The following is an 18,209-nucleotide window of genomic DNA, read 5'->3' on the forward strand; positions in this document are numbered from 1 at the left end:
GAAGGAGCACGCGGTGTCCACCAACACCCTGGAGTTGTTCAGGGAGAGGTGGGCACCGCAGGGAGTGGAGTGCATCATTTCCCCCTCCAACGCTATTTTGATTTAGTCCCTGCCCTCCCCTTAACTGTTTTTGATCACACAGCTTTGCCCTTTGGTGTGAAGGGCACTGCTTGTTACCTGCCACTCGGGTGTTTTCCTATTTTCTCCTGGTGGTGGAAATTAAATAAAGATTTATGCACTTTGTGTCTCTCACTGTGTCTCACAGAAAAAAAAACAAAGAACAGGGGGGTGTTTCACTGTCTCTCACACCTGCACACACACACACCATGAAAAAAAATATAAACAGGGGTTCACCCTCTACAGATGGGGAAGGTTACGTCAGAGGATTCCCTGTGGGTCTACTCCTGGGCCTGACCATTAATAGGTCCGGGCAGTGGGCACATTATGGCCAAATACCTGCCCCTCATCCGTGGTTACGTTTGAGCCCAGGTGTCCCTATAGAAGGAGCACACGGTATTTACTAACGCCTTCGAGGTGTTCAGGGAAAGGTGGACACTGCAAGGAGTGGAGTGCTTTATTTCCTCCCCTAACTCTATTTTGATTTAATCCCTACCCTCCCCTTCATCTTTTTAAAAAGAAAAATAAAATAAACAGGAGTGATAAGCACTACTGCAGTTAGGCGGTAGTATGGGGGTTAATTTTAAAAAAAAAATATAAGTTTTTGATCACACAGCAAAAAAAGAAAGAAAAAAATTAACACGGAATTAAAAAGAAATAAACAGGAGTGTCTTTGCCACCGGGCGGTGGGGATGCCCAATGGAGGGCTCTCTACGCGGGAGTCCTTCCCCCTTTCTCTCAGGGATCTGGGATGGAGGGTGCTGCACGCAGCGTTCACCTGCAACTGCAGATTGCGGTGGTACACGGAAAACCCAGCCCAACAGCTTGTTCTGTGGTGCTGTGGAGTCCGTGGACCATGTGTGTGTTGGGTGTGGGCATTTGCACTCCCTTTTTGATTTTCTTAAAAACCTCCTCCTCTGCTTTTGGTTGCACTTCAGTCCCACGCTCCTGATCTTCGGGCACCCGGTACGGAGGAGGGAGGGCAGGTCTGAAGACCTCCTCGTGGGTCTGCTCCTGGGCCTGGCCAAACTGGCCATAAACAGGTCCAGGCAGCGGGCCGTGGAGGGGGTCGTTAGGGCCGACTGCCTGCCCCTCTTCCGCGGTTACGTTAGAGCCGGGTGTCCTTGGAGAAGGAGCACGCGGTGTCCACCAACACCCTGGAGTTGTTCAGGGAGAGGTGGGCGCCGCAGGGAGTGAAGTGCATCATTTCCCCCTCCAACTCTATTTTAATTTAATCCCTGCCCTTCCCCTTCACTGTTTAATTACACAGCATTGCCCTTTGATGTGAAGGGCACTGTTTGTCACTGGCCACTCGGGTGTTTCCTTTCTTCCTGGTGGTGGAAATTGAATAAAGATTCATATACCTTGTGTCTCTCACTGTGTCTCACACCTACACACACACACACACACAACATGGGTGCTGGCGGGAAAAAAAAAGGAGTGTCAGAGGCTCTGTTCTGTCTGAGAGCTGGGTCTGAGCAAGCTGGATTGGTGTCAAAGACTCTCTAAGTGTAAATATAGGGCGACTTGGTAGTGGGTTCCCAGCCTCTGTGGAATTATTTCCATTACAAGCAGCGTTCCTGCTAATTTTCTTACCACCTGCAGAGCACCTGAGGTCCACGCACGGCATTGAGTTCTGAAATCAGAAGTCAGTGCTGCAATTGGTGTGTCGTGCAGGTAGCTTAAAGAAAAAGAAATGGTGATAAAAACAGGTCAGAGGCTGGAATTTCTGCAGCTAGAGACTCTCCTCCTTTCCCCCCAAAACCTCTCCATCATTGACAAGGCCCAAATCAAGAATGTAATGGAATACTTGCATGGATGTGTGCAACTCCAACAACACTCACAAAGCTCAACACCATCCAGGACCCAGCAGCCAACTGGATTGGCACCCCACTCACTCCCTCCGCCATCAGACGTGCATTAATAGCAGTGTGTACCATTGACAAGATAGACTGCAGCAACCCACCAAGAATCCTTTAAAAGCTGCTTCCAAACCCATGAACTCTGCCATGGGGTGCTACTACATGGAAACCTTACCACTTGCAAGTTCCCCTCCAAACCACTCACCATCCCGATGAAAAATAAAACTGCTGTTCCTTCAGTGTCACTGGGTCAAAAATTTGGAAACCTCTGCCCAATAGCATTGTGGGTCTACCTACAGCACATGGACTACAATAGTCAACATCTCAAGGGCAGTTAGGGATTTGCAGTAAGTATGGGTTTGACCAATACCCAAAACCCTGAACAAATATAAGAAATGTAGTCAATGTTTTAATGGCAGGCAATTTACAACTAATTTGCTCAGACCACGCTTGCACAAACAGCAATCATCCGATAATTTGCTTTTTTGATGTTGGCTGAAGGAACTAATATTGGCCAAGACACTTTGAAAAATTCATGTTGTGATTCAGAATTACCCACGTTAATTTCACCTCATTTGCTGCTTTAATGGAAGATGGTGCTTGTCTGTGTTTGCATCTGGGATTTCTCATTCGACTTTACTTGGATCGCCAGTGACTCAGCTATTTGTGAGCCCAACAACAGGGGAAAGAAAATAAAAAGGGACACTACCAACATCCACCATGCTCCTCCTCTCAATGGTGCTGGGGGACAATTCACATCGACCTGAGGTGGCAGAAAGGATCGTGGTTTAACATTGATATCTGACAGATGGCACATCCAACAGTGCGATACTTCCTCAATATTGCAATGGGAAAATCAACCTGGACTGTGGGTTCAAATACCTGGAATGGAAGTTGAACACACAACTTTCTAACTTGGAGGTGTTATTGTTACTCAGGGATTTATACCTGGCACATAAGGAGGGGATGATGGAGGGAGGTGTGGGTGTGTGGGTGTGTGGGTGTTATCAGATATGGGTACAACCTTGCCATGGTCAGTCGTTTTGCAATGCTCACTTCTCAGCTCCACAGCCAGAGAATGCACTTTTCAAATAAGATGACCAGATGTATACAATTTGCTATATCCATAAAGTGACAGTGAGATCAGGGAACAGAATAGAAGTACAAAAGGGTTAGTTACACTTACAATTTTGGACCTCGCTCTGAAGAGAACTCACAGTGAAAAATGATCACCCTACACCGCTTCCTGGGACAAGGTGATAGTCGGCCTGAAAAGAATGTGCTGATGAGCTGTTCCTCTGAGTACAGGTTCAGGGCTCCCTGCAAAATACACAGGGAAAATGTTCAGAATGAATAGGATCACTGGGATCAATACATTTCAATTCCCCCACCATAGTAAAGGGGAAAAGAAAGAATTGCACTTCTATATTGTGTTTCAAATGCTCAGAATGTTCCAGTGGCATATGTGCTTCAAGAAATATTGATAGCCAATTTCTGCACAGCAAGATCCCACAAACACTGAAGTGATAACAATCCTACTTTGTGACGTGGATAGAAGGGAAAATATTCGCCAATGCACCAGGCAGAACATTTGAAAATTGCAGTTTGATGTTGGAGATGGGCTTCAGTTTAACACTAACTCCAAACTAAACTGCACCCACAACTGTGCAGCATCTCTCCAGTACTGCACTGCAGCATCAACCGAGACTTTTATGCTGAAGTCCGTGGGTTGGGTATGAACCATAAGCTTGTGATTCAGAGGTGAGAGAGCTACTGACTGTCAACACGAGAAGCCAGATCAGCTCCAGAGAAAAGAAATAATTCCACTGTGTCAGAGACACCATTCAATCCAATGTTGAACTGGTCAACACTCGTGTGTGGCTGGACAGTGAGAAACTGGGATGCCATTTAACCATGGGGAGAAAGTAAGGACTGCAGGTGCTGGAGATCAGAGTCAAGAAGTGTGGTGCTGGAAAAGCACAGCTGGTCAGGCAGCATCTGAGGAGCAGGAGAGTCGATGTTTCGAGCATAAGCTCTTCATCAGAAATGAAATGTCGACAGGTGAATCAGCCATGTCAGGCTTCGCAGATGGACATCAAATCCAATCGTGTTCTCTGGGGCCTCTGGGAAAGGAATGGGAACAGCAACACAGTGGCAGCTTCTAGCAGGCAGATGTTTGAAAACTGCATCTCAGACAGAAAATGAGGGCAATTGAAAGAGTAAAAGAACCCAGAAGGAAAGGGGAGCCTTCGCCACCCTCCCCCCCTCCCCCAACACCAGAAGCAGAGTCTTTCCCCCTCACAGAGGTGGTAAGGTGGAGGGAAAGGCTCAACCATTGAGGAACTGAAATGCCGTAAATGAGGCTAAACACTGTCACAGGATCACAGATGCTGAACAGTAAGGGACAAACACACCTTTATGTGCCCGCCGTTATATTCGTATGGGTAACGACAGTCCACTATCACGTATTCATGGATAACACGTTCATATTCCCCAAGCAGCAGCGCAGCTACCTGTAAAACATCCCAGAATCTTGGTCAGATCATTGTACTATAATGCAAAGAGGCAAATAAAATCCGAACTTGCATTTCTGTAGCGCCTTCCAACCAACTCGGGACATCCCAAAGGATTTTACAATCATTTCTGTCATTATGAAAAGCATGCTTAATTACGAGAGGAAATGCACCAGCAGATTTACACACAACAAGCTTCTACACCCCGTGGATCAGTTTTTCAGATATTTATTGAGGGGAAGATATTGGTCAGGACCCCAGGGATCTTTTTCAAAATAGTGGCCATGGAATATTTTTCACCCACATGAGAAATGTAGCATCTGAAGCCCAGCCCCTCTGACAGTGCTGCACTCCATGGGTATTGCAATGGGAGCGTCAGCCACATTAAATTCTCGACCCGAAGGAAGGAGAAGACAAGGTTGGATGGAAAAGCAAGGAGGCACTGCCGCTGTCCAAGACCGAATTGTGACAGGATCCATGTCACAACCCAAAAAGCCAGTGCTGGTTTGACAAAAATCCAATTCTTTTCCGTTGCCCTCTCCTGGAGATGTTGCCTCTTCCCGGGACACAGATTCCATGGATTCAGCAGCTTCTGCCCCAAGAAACACGATTTTACACATAGGCCCTTGTAGGTGGTGCATACAGACTGCTGCACTGCAAGAGGTTGACTGTACTCAGGGAGGATATAAACAGCCTTGAGGGAGTCAGTGACTATTCAGAAGTGAAGTCATCACCGGATCCAAAAGGGATAAAGGCAAGAACTTCCAAATGGAGCTAGACTAGAAGCTGTGACAAACCATAGGATTTAGGGGTCCCTGTACACGGATTCCTCTAAAAAATCACAAGGTGAAAAAGTAATCAAAATGTCTAAGTGACTGTTGGCCACGCAGACACGGGGAGAATATGCAAACTACACACAGAGTCGCCCAGGCCGAAATTGAACCTGGGACTCTCGTACTGTGAGGCAGCAGTGCTAACCACTGAGCCACTGTGCCACCCATTTAATTGGCTGAGATGGTGGAGGGCATTCCAAAATAGAGGAAAAACATTGAAATTTAAGCCAGGCCCTTTGAAGGTGATATCAGGAAGCATTCCTTTATACAATGGGAAGTGGGAATCCAGAACTCTTTCACTCATATTGAGGCTGGGATCAATTTCCAAACCAAGACTTGTGGATTATGTGCTAAGAGTTTTCTGGATTATGGAGTCAAATGAGTTAAGGTACAGATTGGACATAATCTCATTGAATACCAGAATAGCTTGAGGGTCTCAATGCTCCACTCTATAGATCTTGCCCTCAATTACTTCTCACATAAACCTTTGATAGACTGAGTTCTAATCAGTGAAGGAATCAGGGCTTATGGGGATAGGATATGTAAGTAGAATTGAGGATTATCAGATCAGCCATGATCTCATTGATGAGAGAGCAGATTAATGAAGGGCCAAATCACCTCCTCCTGTTCCTATGTCTTTTGATCTGACCCTTGACTGAATTTGCCTCTGAAAGATTATAACGTCATAGGAATACACATCCAGGTACCCAGCCAAGGTCCGCTCACACAGCATCAGACTAAGAACTGAACCTGTGAGTTTCCTTTTCTTTACTATTTTCCCCCACACTACCGCTGATTATTTTTCCCCAGCACCCATGTCCTGTGTGTGCAGGTGTCGGACACAGTGAAGAACAACAGGTGCGTAAATCTTGATTTATATAAAAAACAAAAACCCGAATGGCCAGTGACAAGCAGAGCCCTTCTCAATGGACAATGCTGTGTGATCAAAAATGTGAAAGGGAGGGTAGGGGTTAAATCAAAATAGAGTTGGGAGGGGAACTAATACACTCCACTCCCTGTGGTACTCACTTCTCCATGAACAGCTCAAGGGTGTTGGTAGACACCACGTACTCCTTCTCCAAAGGACACCCGGGCTCGAACGTAACCACATAAGAGGGCCAGGCAATCGGCCCTAATGACCCCCTCCACGACCTGCTGCCTGGACCTGTTTATGGCCAGTTTGGCCAGGCCCAGGAGCAGACCCATGAGGAGGTCTTCTGAGTTATCATCTCCACTTCACACCACGTGCCCAAAGATCAGGAGCGTGGGACTGAAGAGCAGCCAAACGCAGAGGAGGAGGTTTTCAGGCAAATCAAAAAGGGAGTGCAAACGCCCACACCCCGTATATATTTGGTCCACGGACTCCGCAGCACCATAGAACAAGCAGTTGTGTGCAGCACCCTCCATCCCAGATCCCTGAGCGAAAGGGGGAGGAGTCCCACGTAGAGAGCCTTCCACTTGGGATTCCACCGCCCGGTGGCAAATGGTTACACCAGGGTGTGTCCGGGTGGTGGATGAGGGAAAAAGGTGGACAATATGCAGCAGCAGTGTGTGCAGGGCCTGTGAATTTCCTCGAGTTGAGAGCTCAATTCCACACACACTCTTTGCTGATTGAACAATTGGGGTGCCAATGAGCTGCTAATTGTTCCCAGTGGCCTAGCAATACTCACAGTTAAGAATCACACAACATCAGGTTATAGTCCAACAGGTTTATTTGGAAGCACTAGCTTTCACCTTCATCAGGTAGCTGTGGTGCAGGATTATAAGACACAGACTTCATAGCAAAAAATTACAGAGTCATGCATGCAACTGATACGATATATTTAACAAACCTAGATTGCTTTTAGACTTTCATCTTTTAGAATGGGCTGTAGGTTAGTTCATTAATACCGTATATACTTATGTATAGGTCAATCTCATGCATACGTAAACCTCTTATTTTTGGCCAAAATATCTTGTTTTTTTTATATAACTTGCATATAAGTCACCCCTAGATCTTCACAATTAAGATCAACATTTATGAGTCAACGTGCCTGCCCATTGCGCTCCATTCCAGCTTTCCAGATTGCTGGTCATTGCGCTCCATTCCGGGTTTTCCAGCCCAGCAGCCGTTACACTCTGCTCCAGGTTTTCAGAATTACTGTAATGGTATGACAGTACCGGGTGACAGCTGTATCCATGGAGTCGGTATCTGCGGTTTCTGCTATCCATGGTTTATCACATCCCGAACATATTACAGGGAACATTCCAGAACCAGGGACCAGGGGGCTGCCAGGAAGGTAAATTTCTCAGTTTATCTATTTTGTAGATAAATATTCATCCCCTTGAAAACAATAAATCATGTATAAGTCACCCCCTAATTTCAGATTTAGAAAACCATCTTCAAAACTCAACCTATATACGAGTATATACGGTATGTAAATCCCAGACTTTTTTTCAAGTCACATTTTTGAGGTAACTTAATGTTTTATTAATTAAAAAAGGTGACATCTCAGCTCAGACAATGCATTGAAGGTGTGAAGTTAGAGTGTGGTTTGTATCCCAACCTTGAGTCAGATTGGTTCTATTTCCAAAGGAGGAATTTATAAAACATTACATGGATGGGTTGCCTGTAGATGGTGTGCTTTTTGAACAAAATAAATTGTATCTGCAATTACAATTCGGCAAATGCAAGTTCACCCCATAGACTTATACATGTGTGTGTGTGCATGAATGAGTGACTGAGTGAGAGAGCTCAAGATAACTTAAGGTTTATTGCATGCACGACACTGTAATCTTTTGCTATAAATTCTGTGCCTTAAGTCTTGCTCCACAGCTACCCAATGAAGGAGCAGCGCTCCGAAAGCTAGTACTTCCAAATAAACCTGTTGGACTATAACCTGGTGTTATGTGATTTTTAACTTTGTCCAACCCAGTCCAACACCAGCACCTCGACATCAATACTCACAGTGTGAGCTGAAATGTATTTCAGATCCTGATGTTTCCCATCTTCCATTGGCAGGATGCAGGCCTGAAGCAGCAAGCAGAGATACAAGATTCATCAGTTGCTTGAACTTTCTACTCAAACAATGTCACAGCTGGGAAATGCAGAAAATTCCAATTCAAAGTATCCAGTGTCCCTCTCCCAGGATAGGCATAGCATGGGATTAGATATGAGCAAAGCTCTCTCTACACTGCCCCTGTCAAACATCCCAAGACAGGTACAACAACAGGGTAAATTTAGCCAATGTGATTTAATTTAGTTGGAATATTTTTAAACAACGTAAAGCTAGGCCAACCAAGAAAGAATGGGTTCTGAGATCGTTCTTACTTTAGAGAAATCACCAATGAGGACTCCCTCCTCTGAGTCTGGGATTTGTTTAACGTCGACTTCCTGGAGGCAGGACAACCAGTGGAGATTATAAAGCTGGAAAAGAAACCACAGTGTCCAATCAGCGGGGAATAGACAAACAGAACTGCCTGGAGTGCTCTCCCTTACTCCCTTCATTGCACAGACTCTGCATTCACGAATGGCTCAGTTGGACATGTCACCCATGGTTTGTGTAAGAGTCATCCCACTAGACAGTGAGATTGGCCGGAATACCTCACTGTGACAGGAACACAATTTGATGCTTTCCCTTACAACCAAAAAAACGCACAGATTTTCCATTGGATAGTATTCTGCAAGGAAAATCTGGACAATTTTCTTCTAATGCTCCACTCCTGGACTCTGAGACTGAATATTGATCTACTTCCATATCCTGAGATCACAGACCCTCAGCCTGTCACCATGTGGGGGACTCTCAGACCCAGACCCCCATCCCGTCACCATGTGGGGAAATCACAGACCCCCATCCTGTCACCATGTGGGGGAATCACAGACCTCTGTCATTTCACTGTGTGGGGGTATATTACAGACACAGACCCCTGTCCTGTCACGGTGTACAGGTACATCACATACACAGATGCCTGTCCTGTCATTGTGTGGGGGTATATCACAGACACAGACTCCTTCCTTTAACTATGTGGAGGTATATCACGGAAACAGAAACCCATTCCGTCACTGTGTGGGGGTATATCACAGACACAGACCCCCTATACCGTCACTGTGTGGGGGTATATCACAGACACAGACTCCCATACCATCACTGTGTGGGGGAGTCACAGACATGGACCCATGTCCCATTATCACATCAGGGAATCAGAGACTCAAAAGCTGGTCTTTAGTGATAGAAGTTGGGAGTTCACTTCAATTAAATTGCACCCCAAAACACCAACATCGATGAATTAATAGCAACTTCTCCAAAAATCACCTGTCTTTGATCTGTTTCCCAGTTTCCATGGTTACTGTGTTTTCTCCTTTTCTGAGCTGATGATTGATGCCCATCAGCCTGTTCAGTGCGTTTTCCATGGAGCTGGGTCAGAGGGGAGGAATTGATCCCTGATCGCGCACACCCATCTTCCTGTTTGCAACAGAAATAGGCAAAACAAAATCACTCATAGCAGAAGAAATTCAACATCGGTCTGAAATTATAAAAAGATATTAATTAAAAGTTTCAATGCCTTTGTGGGTCAACATGAAATCGAACTGGAAAATCAATAAACACCTCCTTCAATTACACACCCAGGACAGGGAATAGCATAGGGTTCAAAAGAGAGTTAATCTCATTCTATACAGTCCCCATCAAAAGGTCCCAGGATGGAAACAGCACAGCGTTAGATACAGAGTGAATCTCCCTCAACATTGTCCCCATCAAATGCTCACAGAACAGGTACAGTATGAGATTAGATGCATAGTCAAGCTCCCTTGCATTATCCCATTAAACTCTCCCAAGAAAAGTATAGCATGGGGTTAGATATAGGGTAAAGCTTCCTCTATGTTGTCCTCTCATTCACAGGACAGATACAGGATGGGGTTAGCTTTAGAGTAAAGCACCCTCTGCACTATCCCATCAAACACATGAACAATGACTACCAATGGTAGTTACGTTGGAAGTGAACTACTTGTGATACTGGCCTATCCAGCTTATGAGGATCCCAGTTTCCAAATATTTCATGTATTCAATTCAGCGATCTATGATGGAACAGGCTGTAGGAGAGCTACAATTGAAATTGGTGTCTCTAGGACACTAGGAGAAAGTAAGGACTGCAGATGCTGGAGATCAGAGCTGCAAATGTGTTGCTGGAAAAGCGCAGCAGGTCAGGCAGCATCAAAGGAGCAGGAGAATCGACGTTTCAGACATGAGCCCTTCTTCAGGAATGAGGAAAGTGTGCCAAGCAGGCTAAGATAAAAGGTAGGGAGGAGGGACTTAGGGGAGGGGCGTTGGTAATGCGATAGGTGGAAGGAGGTTAAGGTGAGGGTGATAGGCCGGAGTAGGGGTGGGGGTGGAGAGGTCAGGAAGAAGATTGCAGGTTAGGAAGGTGGTGCTGAGTTCGAGGGTTGGGACTGAGACAAGGTGGGGGGAGGGGAAATGAGGAAACTGGAGAAGTCTGAGTTCATCCCTTGTGGTTGGAGGGTTCCTAGGCGGAAGATGAAGCGCTCTTCCTCCAGCTGTCGTGTTGCTATGGTTTGGCGATGGAGGAGTCCAAAGACCTGCATGTCCTTGGTGGAGTGGGAGGGGAAGTCGAAGTGTTGAGCCACGGGGTGGTTGAGTTGGTTGGTCCGGGTGTCCCAGAGGTGTTCTCTGAAACGTTCCGCAAGTAGGCAGCCTGTCTCCCCAATATAGAGGAGGCCACATCGGGTGCAGTGGATGCAGTAAATGATGTGTGTGGAGGTGCAGGTGAATTTGTGGCGGATATGGAAGGATCCCTTGGGGCTTTGGAGAGACGTAAGGGAGGTGGTGTGGGCGCAAGTTTTGCATTTCTTGCGGTTGCAGGGGAAGGTGCCGGGAGTGGAGGTTGGGTTGGTGGGGGGTGTGGACCTGACGAGGGAGTCACGGAGGAAGTGGTCTTTTTGGAACACTGACAGGGGAGGGGAGGGGAAGTATAGCTCTGGTGGTGGGATCCGTTTGGAGGTGGCGGAAATGACGACGGATGATACGATGGGTCCGGAGGTTGGTGGGGTGGTAGGTGAGGACCAGTGGGGTTCTGTCCTGGTGGCGATTAGAGGGGGGGGGGGGGGGAGCTCAAGGGCGGAGGAGCGGGAAGTGGAGGAGATATGGTGGAGAGCATCATCGACCACATCTGGGGGGAAATTGCGGTCTTTGAAGAAAGAGGCCATCTGAGTTGTTCGGCATTGAAACTGATCCTCCTGGGAGCAGATGCGGTGGAGATGAAGGCTCCCACCCTGCCCCCTGTAAAAACGCCATCCCATATTCCCAATTCCTTCATCTCCGCCTCATCTGCTCCCAGGAGGACCAGTTCCAATACCAAACAACCCAGATGGCCTCTTTCTTCAAAGACCGCAATTTCCCCCCAGACGTGGTCGACAATGCCCTCCACTGCATCTCCTCCACTTCCCACTCCTCTGCCCTTGAGCCCCTCCCCTCCAATTGCCACCAGGACAGAACCCCACTGGTCCTCACCTACCACCCCACCAACCTCCATATACATCGTATCGTCTATCGTCATTTCCGCACCTCCAAACAGACCCCACCACCAGGGATATATTTCCCTCCCCTCCCCTATCAGCGTTCCAAAAAGAACACTCTCTCCGTGATTCCCTCGTCAGGTCCACACGCCCCACCAACCCAACCTCCACTCCCGGTACCTTCCCCTGCAACCGCAAGAAATGCAAAACTTGCGCCCACACCTCCTCCCTTACTTCCCTCAAGGCCCCAAGGGATCCTTCCATATCCGCCACAAATTCACCTGCACCTCCACACACATCATATACTGCATCTGCTGCACCTGATGTTGCCTCCTCTATATTGGGGAGACAGGCTGCCTACTTGCGGAACATTTCAGAGAACACCTCTGGGACACCCGGACCAACCAACTCAACCACCCCGTGGCTCAACTCCCCCTCCCACTCTGCCAAGGACACGCAGGTCCTTGGAGTCCTCCACCGCCAGACCATTGCAACACAACAGCTGGAGGAAGAGCACCTCATCTTCCGCCTGGGAACCCTCCAACCACAAGGGATGAACTCAGATTTCTCCAGTTTCCTCATTTCCCCTCCCCCCACCTTGTCTCAGTCCCAATGCTCGAACTCAGCACCACCCTCCTAATCTGCAATCTTCTTCCTGACCTCTCCGCCCCCACCCCCACTCCGGCCATCACCCCCACCTTAACCTCCTTCCACCTATCGCATTTCCAACGCCCCTCCCCCAAGTCCCTTCTCCCTACCTTTTACCTTAGCCTGCTGGACACACTTTCCTTATTCCTGAAGAAGGGCTCATGCCCGAAACGTTGGTTCTCCTGCTCCTTGGATGCTGCCTGACCTGCTGCGCTGTTCAAGAAACACTTTTTCAGCTTTCGTCTCTAGGACACTGTCAGGAACATCCACAAAATAGTATTCCTGCCTCCAATCATTAACGAAGAAGCTACACCAGAAAGCAGGACAGAGTAACAGACTCTGTTACAGAGGCTGACAAAAGGGTCTGACAATTATCTGATGTCAACAGCCAATGAAGGCTCACATGAAGCTAGAGAGGTAGATGTGATATCCAATGATTGTAAACATGGATCCCACTCACAGTCAGTATTGAACAGATCTGAAGAGGTCAAATAGTCACACACACAGGAAAGAGGAAAGAAATTGAGTGTTGGGTCTTACATGTTGTTTGTCTGGTTGATGCAAATTGCCCTCCACTTTCATCCACATTTTGTCCAGAAGCCTGATCTGTGCAAATAAACCCGGAAATGTTTTAGCATATTTTTAACTGGAGGTGAGTGAAATCCACCAAACCTGATGCCTACGTGTGTCACATTGTTCCTCCAAATGTCGCTACATTCAGGTTTATTATGGGATTTGTCTACGGAAATTCTCAACTCATCAGGCTCGCCCATACCCCTCTTAAGATAGCGGTAAAAAACCATTTCAGAAACTATGTGTTTTGCTAATTAAAATTATGAATACAGTCTAAGATTTTTGGAAATTTCTCATTTGGCAATAATGACAATGCAATGAATCAATGTCGTATCAAGTCCCATCAACTCATTACCTTCTGGTTGCTGACTTACACTGACTCTAGGTTAAGCAATGCCTCAAAATCTCAACTGATCATCCCTTTTTCTTCCAAATTCTTCCATGGTCTCTCACCCCTGGATTAAGCTGATTAAGCTGCACTCTGCTTAATCGCATTCTCCAATCATTCCATCTTTTACAGTCATGTCTTCAGCTTCTGATGTCCTTAGCACACGACTTCCCTCCCAAACCTTTCCACTTCTTAACATCCCTGAGTCTCTTTTTAAGCCAATTCTTAAAACTTACCTGAAAAAGGTGTGGGAGGGAAATCAGTAAATTATAATATCAAAGTCAAACTTCATTGCTAGGAAATTAGTGGACTCTATAATTTAAAACGCATTGATCTAACAGCTTGAAAACATCCAGTTGACCAGAGAAAGCCAGTACACCTTTGTAACAGGTAGGTCATGCCTGAAGAAGCTGACTAATTTATTGTGAAGTGATGATTTATAAAGTAATGGACAAGGTTTATGTCTATGGATGTTATGTATATGAAAATACAGATGGCATTGAATAAATTCTTAGCTAAAGTTGAAGCTTATGGAATTAATGGCAAATTATTGATCCCGTGAGGAATCTGGCTGCGCAGCAAGAGAGAGGAGGGAATAATAGACATGTTTCTCAACTAGCCCCCCCATTTATCTCTCCACCCTGGAGGCTCCCCGCCTCCATTCCTGATGAAGGGCTTTTGCCCGAAATGTCAATTTTCCTGCTCCTCAGATGCTGCCTGACCTGCTGTGCTTTTCCAGCACCACTCTGATCTAGAATCTGGTTTCCAGCCTCTGCAATCCTCACTTTTGCCTATGTTCCTCTACTAACACAACCTAACTATTAGTGTTCATCAAAAAATCTATGTTGTGCCCTCAACTATTCACTCTTAATTCACTATTAACAAGGCAGTTAATGAGATTAAAAAGCACAAATCCAACATTTTATTATAACACAAAGTAGGTAAGCTATGTCGTTGCATGTATAACATTACAGAAATACTGACAGATGAAATAATTTGACAAAACTGTGTCAACAGATTTTAAAGGAGGCAGATGTGAGTCCGTCCATTTTGGATCTAAAGAGATAAAACAGGGGACTTCATAAATGGTGAAAAGCTTCAAACAATGGAGATCCAAAGAAATTTGTGGTCCATATATATCAAAAATTATAATGTCATGCACAGGAACAGAAAATAATAGAAAGTGGAATACTAGCCTTTATATCTAATGGATATGGATGGTATAAATATCATGTTCCTGTTCGGGAATCATTAATAGCAGTTTTGGGCACTGCCCTTTGGGCACTGGAATCAATAGGTTTACCAGAATATTACCTGGCCATAAGGATTACGCTATGGGGAGAGATTAAACAAATACAGTTAGTATTCCCTCAAATTCAGAGTATGGTTTGTTCCAAGTTTTAAAATGTTGATGTGAATAGGGTATCTAGAAATTATGTCATCACAGACTCAAATTCTATTTCTCTCTCCCAGATGCCGTCAGACCTGCTGAACTTCTCCACCACTTGCTGTTTTATTTGAAAACCTATTCCCTCTGGTTGGTGAATCAAGGACTCGGGCAGAGTGTAAAGATTCAGGGGTGAAATTCCAAAGCATTTCTTCACGCCATGTCTGGTAGAGGTTTGGAACTCTCTTACACAAACAGCAATTAAAATGTGTTGCTGGAAAAGCGCAGCAGGTCAGGCAGCATCAAAGGAACAGGAGAATCGACGTTTCGGGCATAAGCCCTTCTTCAGGAATGAGGAGGGTGTGCCAAGCAGGCTAAGATAAAAGGTAGGGAGGAGGGACTTGGGGGAGGGGCATTGGGAATACGATAGGTGGAAGGAGGTTAAGGTGAGGGTGATAGGCCAGAGAGGGGGTGGGGTCGGAGAGGTCCAGCCTATCACCCTCACCTTAACCTCCTTCCACTTATCGTATTCCCAAAGCCCTCCTCATTCCTGAAGAAGGGCTTATGCCCGAAACGTCGATTCTCCTGTTCCTTTGATGCTGCCTGACCTGCTGCGCTTTTCCAGCAACACATTTTTAAGCTCCGATCTCCAGCACCTGCAGTCCTCACTTTCTCCTAGCAATTAATGGTGGACCAATTATTAATCCATCAAGCCAGCAGATAAAGGGGGCTCAGTGGTAGTCTGGCACACTGACCTCTACACCGCTGAAGTCAGACACCAACTCGAAGACACCTCCTCCTACAGCCCCCTCGACCAGGACCCCACCCCCCATCACCAAACCATCATCTCCCAGACCATACAGAACCTCATCACCTCAGGAGACCTCCCACCCACAGCTTCCAATCTCATAGTCCGGGAATCCCACACTGCCCGGTTCTACCTCCTTCCCAAGAACCACAAGCCTAACCATCCTGGCCGACTCTTTGTCCCAGCATGCTCCTGCCCCACCGAACTCATCTCCACCTACCTCGACACTGTCCTATCCCCCCAGTCCAGGAACTCCCCATATACGTTCGAGACACCACTCATGCCTTCCATCTCCTCCAAGACTTCAGTTTCCCAGTCCCCAACGCCTCGTCTTCACCATGGATATCCAATCTCTCTACACCTCCATCCATCATGACCAGGACTCCCAAGACCTGCATTTCTCCCTCTCCCGATGTCCCCAACAGTACCCTTCCACCAATACACTCATTCGTTTGGCCGAACTGGTCCTCACCCTCAACAATTTCTCCTTCGAATCCTCCCACTTTCTCCAGACCAAAGGGGTAGCCATGGGCACCCATATAGGCCCGAATGTCTCTCTGTTGGCTACGTAGAACAGTCCATCTTCTGTAGTTACACCGGCACCACTCCCCACCTCTTCCTCCGCTACATTGATGACTGCATTGGCACCACCTCGTGCTCCCACGAGGAGGTTGAGCAATTCACCAACACATTCCACCCCAACCTTAAATTTACCTGGACCTTCTCCTCCCTCCCCTTCCTGGACCTCTCCATCTCCATTAATGACAATTGACTTGACACCGACATTTTTTACAAACCCACCGACTCTCACAGCTCCCTGGATTACACCTCTTCCCACCCTACCTCCTGCAAAAACGCCATCCCGTATTCTCAATTCCCCCGTCTCCACCATATCTGCTCCCAGGAGGACCAGTTCCACCACAGAACACAACAGATGGCCTCCTTCTTTAGAGACCGTAATTTCCCTTCCCACGTGGTTAAAAATGCTCTCCAACGCATCTCATCCACATCCCGCCCCTCCACTCTCAGACCCCATCCTTCCAACTGTAACAAGGACAGAACTCCCCTGGTGCTCACCTTACACCCTACCAACCTTCGCATTAACCAAATCATCCGACGACATTTCCGCCACCTCCAAACGGACCCCACCACCAGGGATATATTTCCTTTCCCACCCCTTTCCACCTTCCGCAAATACCATTCCCTCCTTGACTACCTGGTCAAGTCCACACCCCACAGCAACCCACCCTCCCGTCCTGGCACCTTCCCCTGCCACTGCAGGAATTGCAAAACCTGCGCCCACACCTCCTCCCTCACCTCCATCCAAGGCCCCAAAGGAGCCTTCCGCATCCAAAGTTTTACCTGCACATCCACCAATATCATTTATTGTATCCGTTGCTCCCGATGCGGTCTCCTCTACATTGGGGAGACTGGACGCCTCCTAGCAGAGCACTTTACGGAACATCTCTGGGACACCCACACCGCTCTGTGGCCCAACATTTCAACTCCCCCTCCCACTCAGCCGAGGATATGGAGGTCCTGGGCCTCCTCCACTGCCGCTCCCTCACCACCAGACGTCTGGAGGAAGAACGCCTCATCTTCCACCTCGGAACACTTCAACCCCAGGGCATCAATGTGGACTTCAACAGTTTCCTCATTTCCCCTTCCCCCACCTCACCCTAGTTCCAAACTCCCAGGTCAGCGTTGTCCCCATGACTTGCCCTATCTGCCTATCTTCTTTTCCACCTATCCATTCCACCCTCCTCTCATTTATCTCTCCACCCTTCAGGCTCTCTGCCTCTATTCCTGATGAAGGACTTTTGCCCGAAACATCGATTTTCCTGCTCCTCGGATGCCGCCTGAACTATTGTGCTTTTCCAGCACCACTCTAATCTTGAATTTGGTTTCTAGCATATGCAGTCATTGTTTTTACCAAATTATTAAAGCTGTGTTAAAGACAAATATAAATAAAAGCCGAAACAACTGAGGATGCTGTAAGTCAGAAAGTTTAGTTACGGTTGTTAAAGATAGATATACCAAGCAATGTCATGTCACAGCATCGTCTAAAAACAAAGAGAGTGCATAACTTTAAAATGGGAATTGAATTAGCCTATTTGCTCAGGTCACGTTATTCCCTCGCTTCTCACTCTGGATGAAGGAGCAGCGCTCCGAAAACTAGTGCTTCCAAGTAAACCAATTGGACTATAACCTGGTGTTGTGGGATTTTTAATAACATCAAGAAGACTTTGACTGGTTCAATCTTCCTGCAGATGGAGTTTTGCCTTCATCGTTTGGGCAGTATTTATGATTGATAGTAAGTTGGATTATATAAACACGATGTGTTTTGCGTTTACATATATTTCCTTTGCAATGTCCTATTCTCAGCTTTTAAGTTAAGCTTTTGGAATGGAAATCTGGTATCTAAAGAGTTGTCTGTCATGTTGTAGCTACAGTCTTTAACAGTAGATATCTCTCTAGTGTGAGTTTAAAAAGACTGTCTTTTAACCCTTGTCATTATCTTATACTACCATTAAAACTCTAACGTTCTTGATGACTAACTATAATCATAACA

The 18,209-nt window shown here is 46.6% G+C and overlaps 1 protein-coding gene across 1 annotated transcript in view; it reads right to left on the reverse strand.

Annotated features, from left to right (window-relative positions):
• cdc25d (cell division cycle 25 homolog d) overlaps positions 1 to 18,209 on the reverse strand; it is a 32,850-nt gene that overhangs the window by 2,441 nt on the left and 12,200 nt on the right. Inside the window, exons 5-10 of the mRNA XM_060841812.1 lie at positions 13,022 to 13,087; positions 9,618 to 9,767; positions 8,636 to 8,731; positions 8,273 to 8,335; positions 4,394 to 4,492; positions 3,166 to 3,299 (exon numbers count right to left, since the gene is read on the reverse strand). Of these exons, the coding sequence (XP_060697795.1) occupies positions 3,166 to 3,299; positions 4,394 to 4,492; positions 8,273 to 8,335; positions 8,636 to 8,731; positions 9,618 to 9,767; positions 13,022 to 13,087 (608 nt within the window). The remainder of the gene's footprint in view (positions 1 to 3,165; positions 3,300 to 4,393; positions 4,493 to 8,272; positions 8,336 to 8,635; positions 8,732 to 9,617; positions 9,768 to 13,021; positions 13,088 to 18,209) is intronic.

Source organism: Hemiscyllium ocellatum, chromosome 22, assembly GCF_020745735.1.
Source record: "Hemiscyllium ocellatum isolate sHemOce1 chromosome 22, sHemOce1.pat.X.cur, whole genome shotgun sequence".
NCBI classification, from domain to species: Eukaryota; Metazoa; Chordata; class Chondrichthyes; order Orectolobiformes; family Hemiscylliidae; genus Hemiscyllium; species Hemiscyllium ocellatum.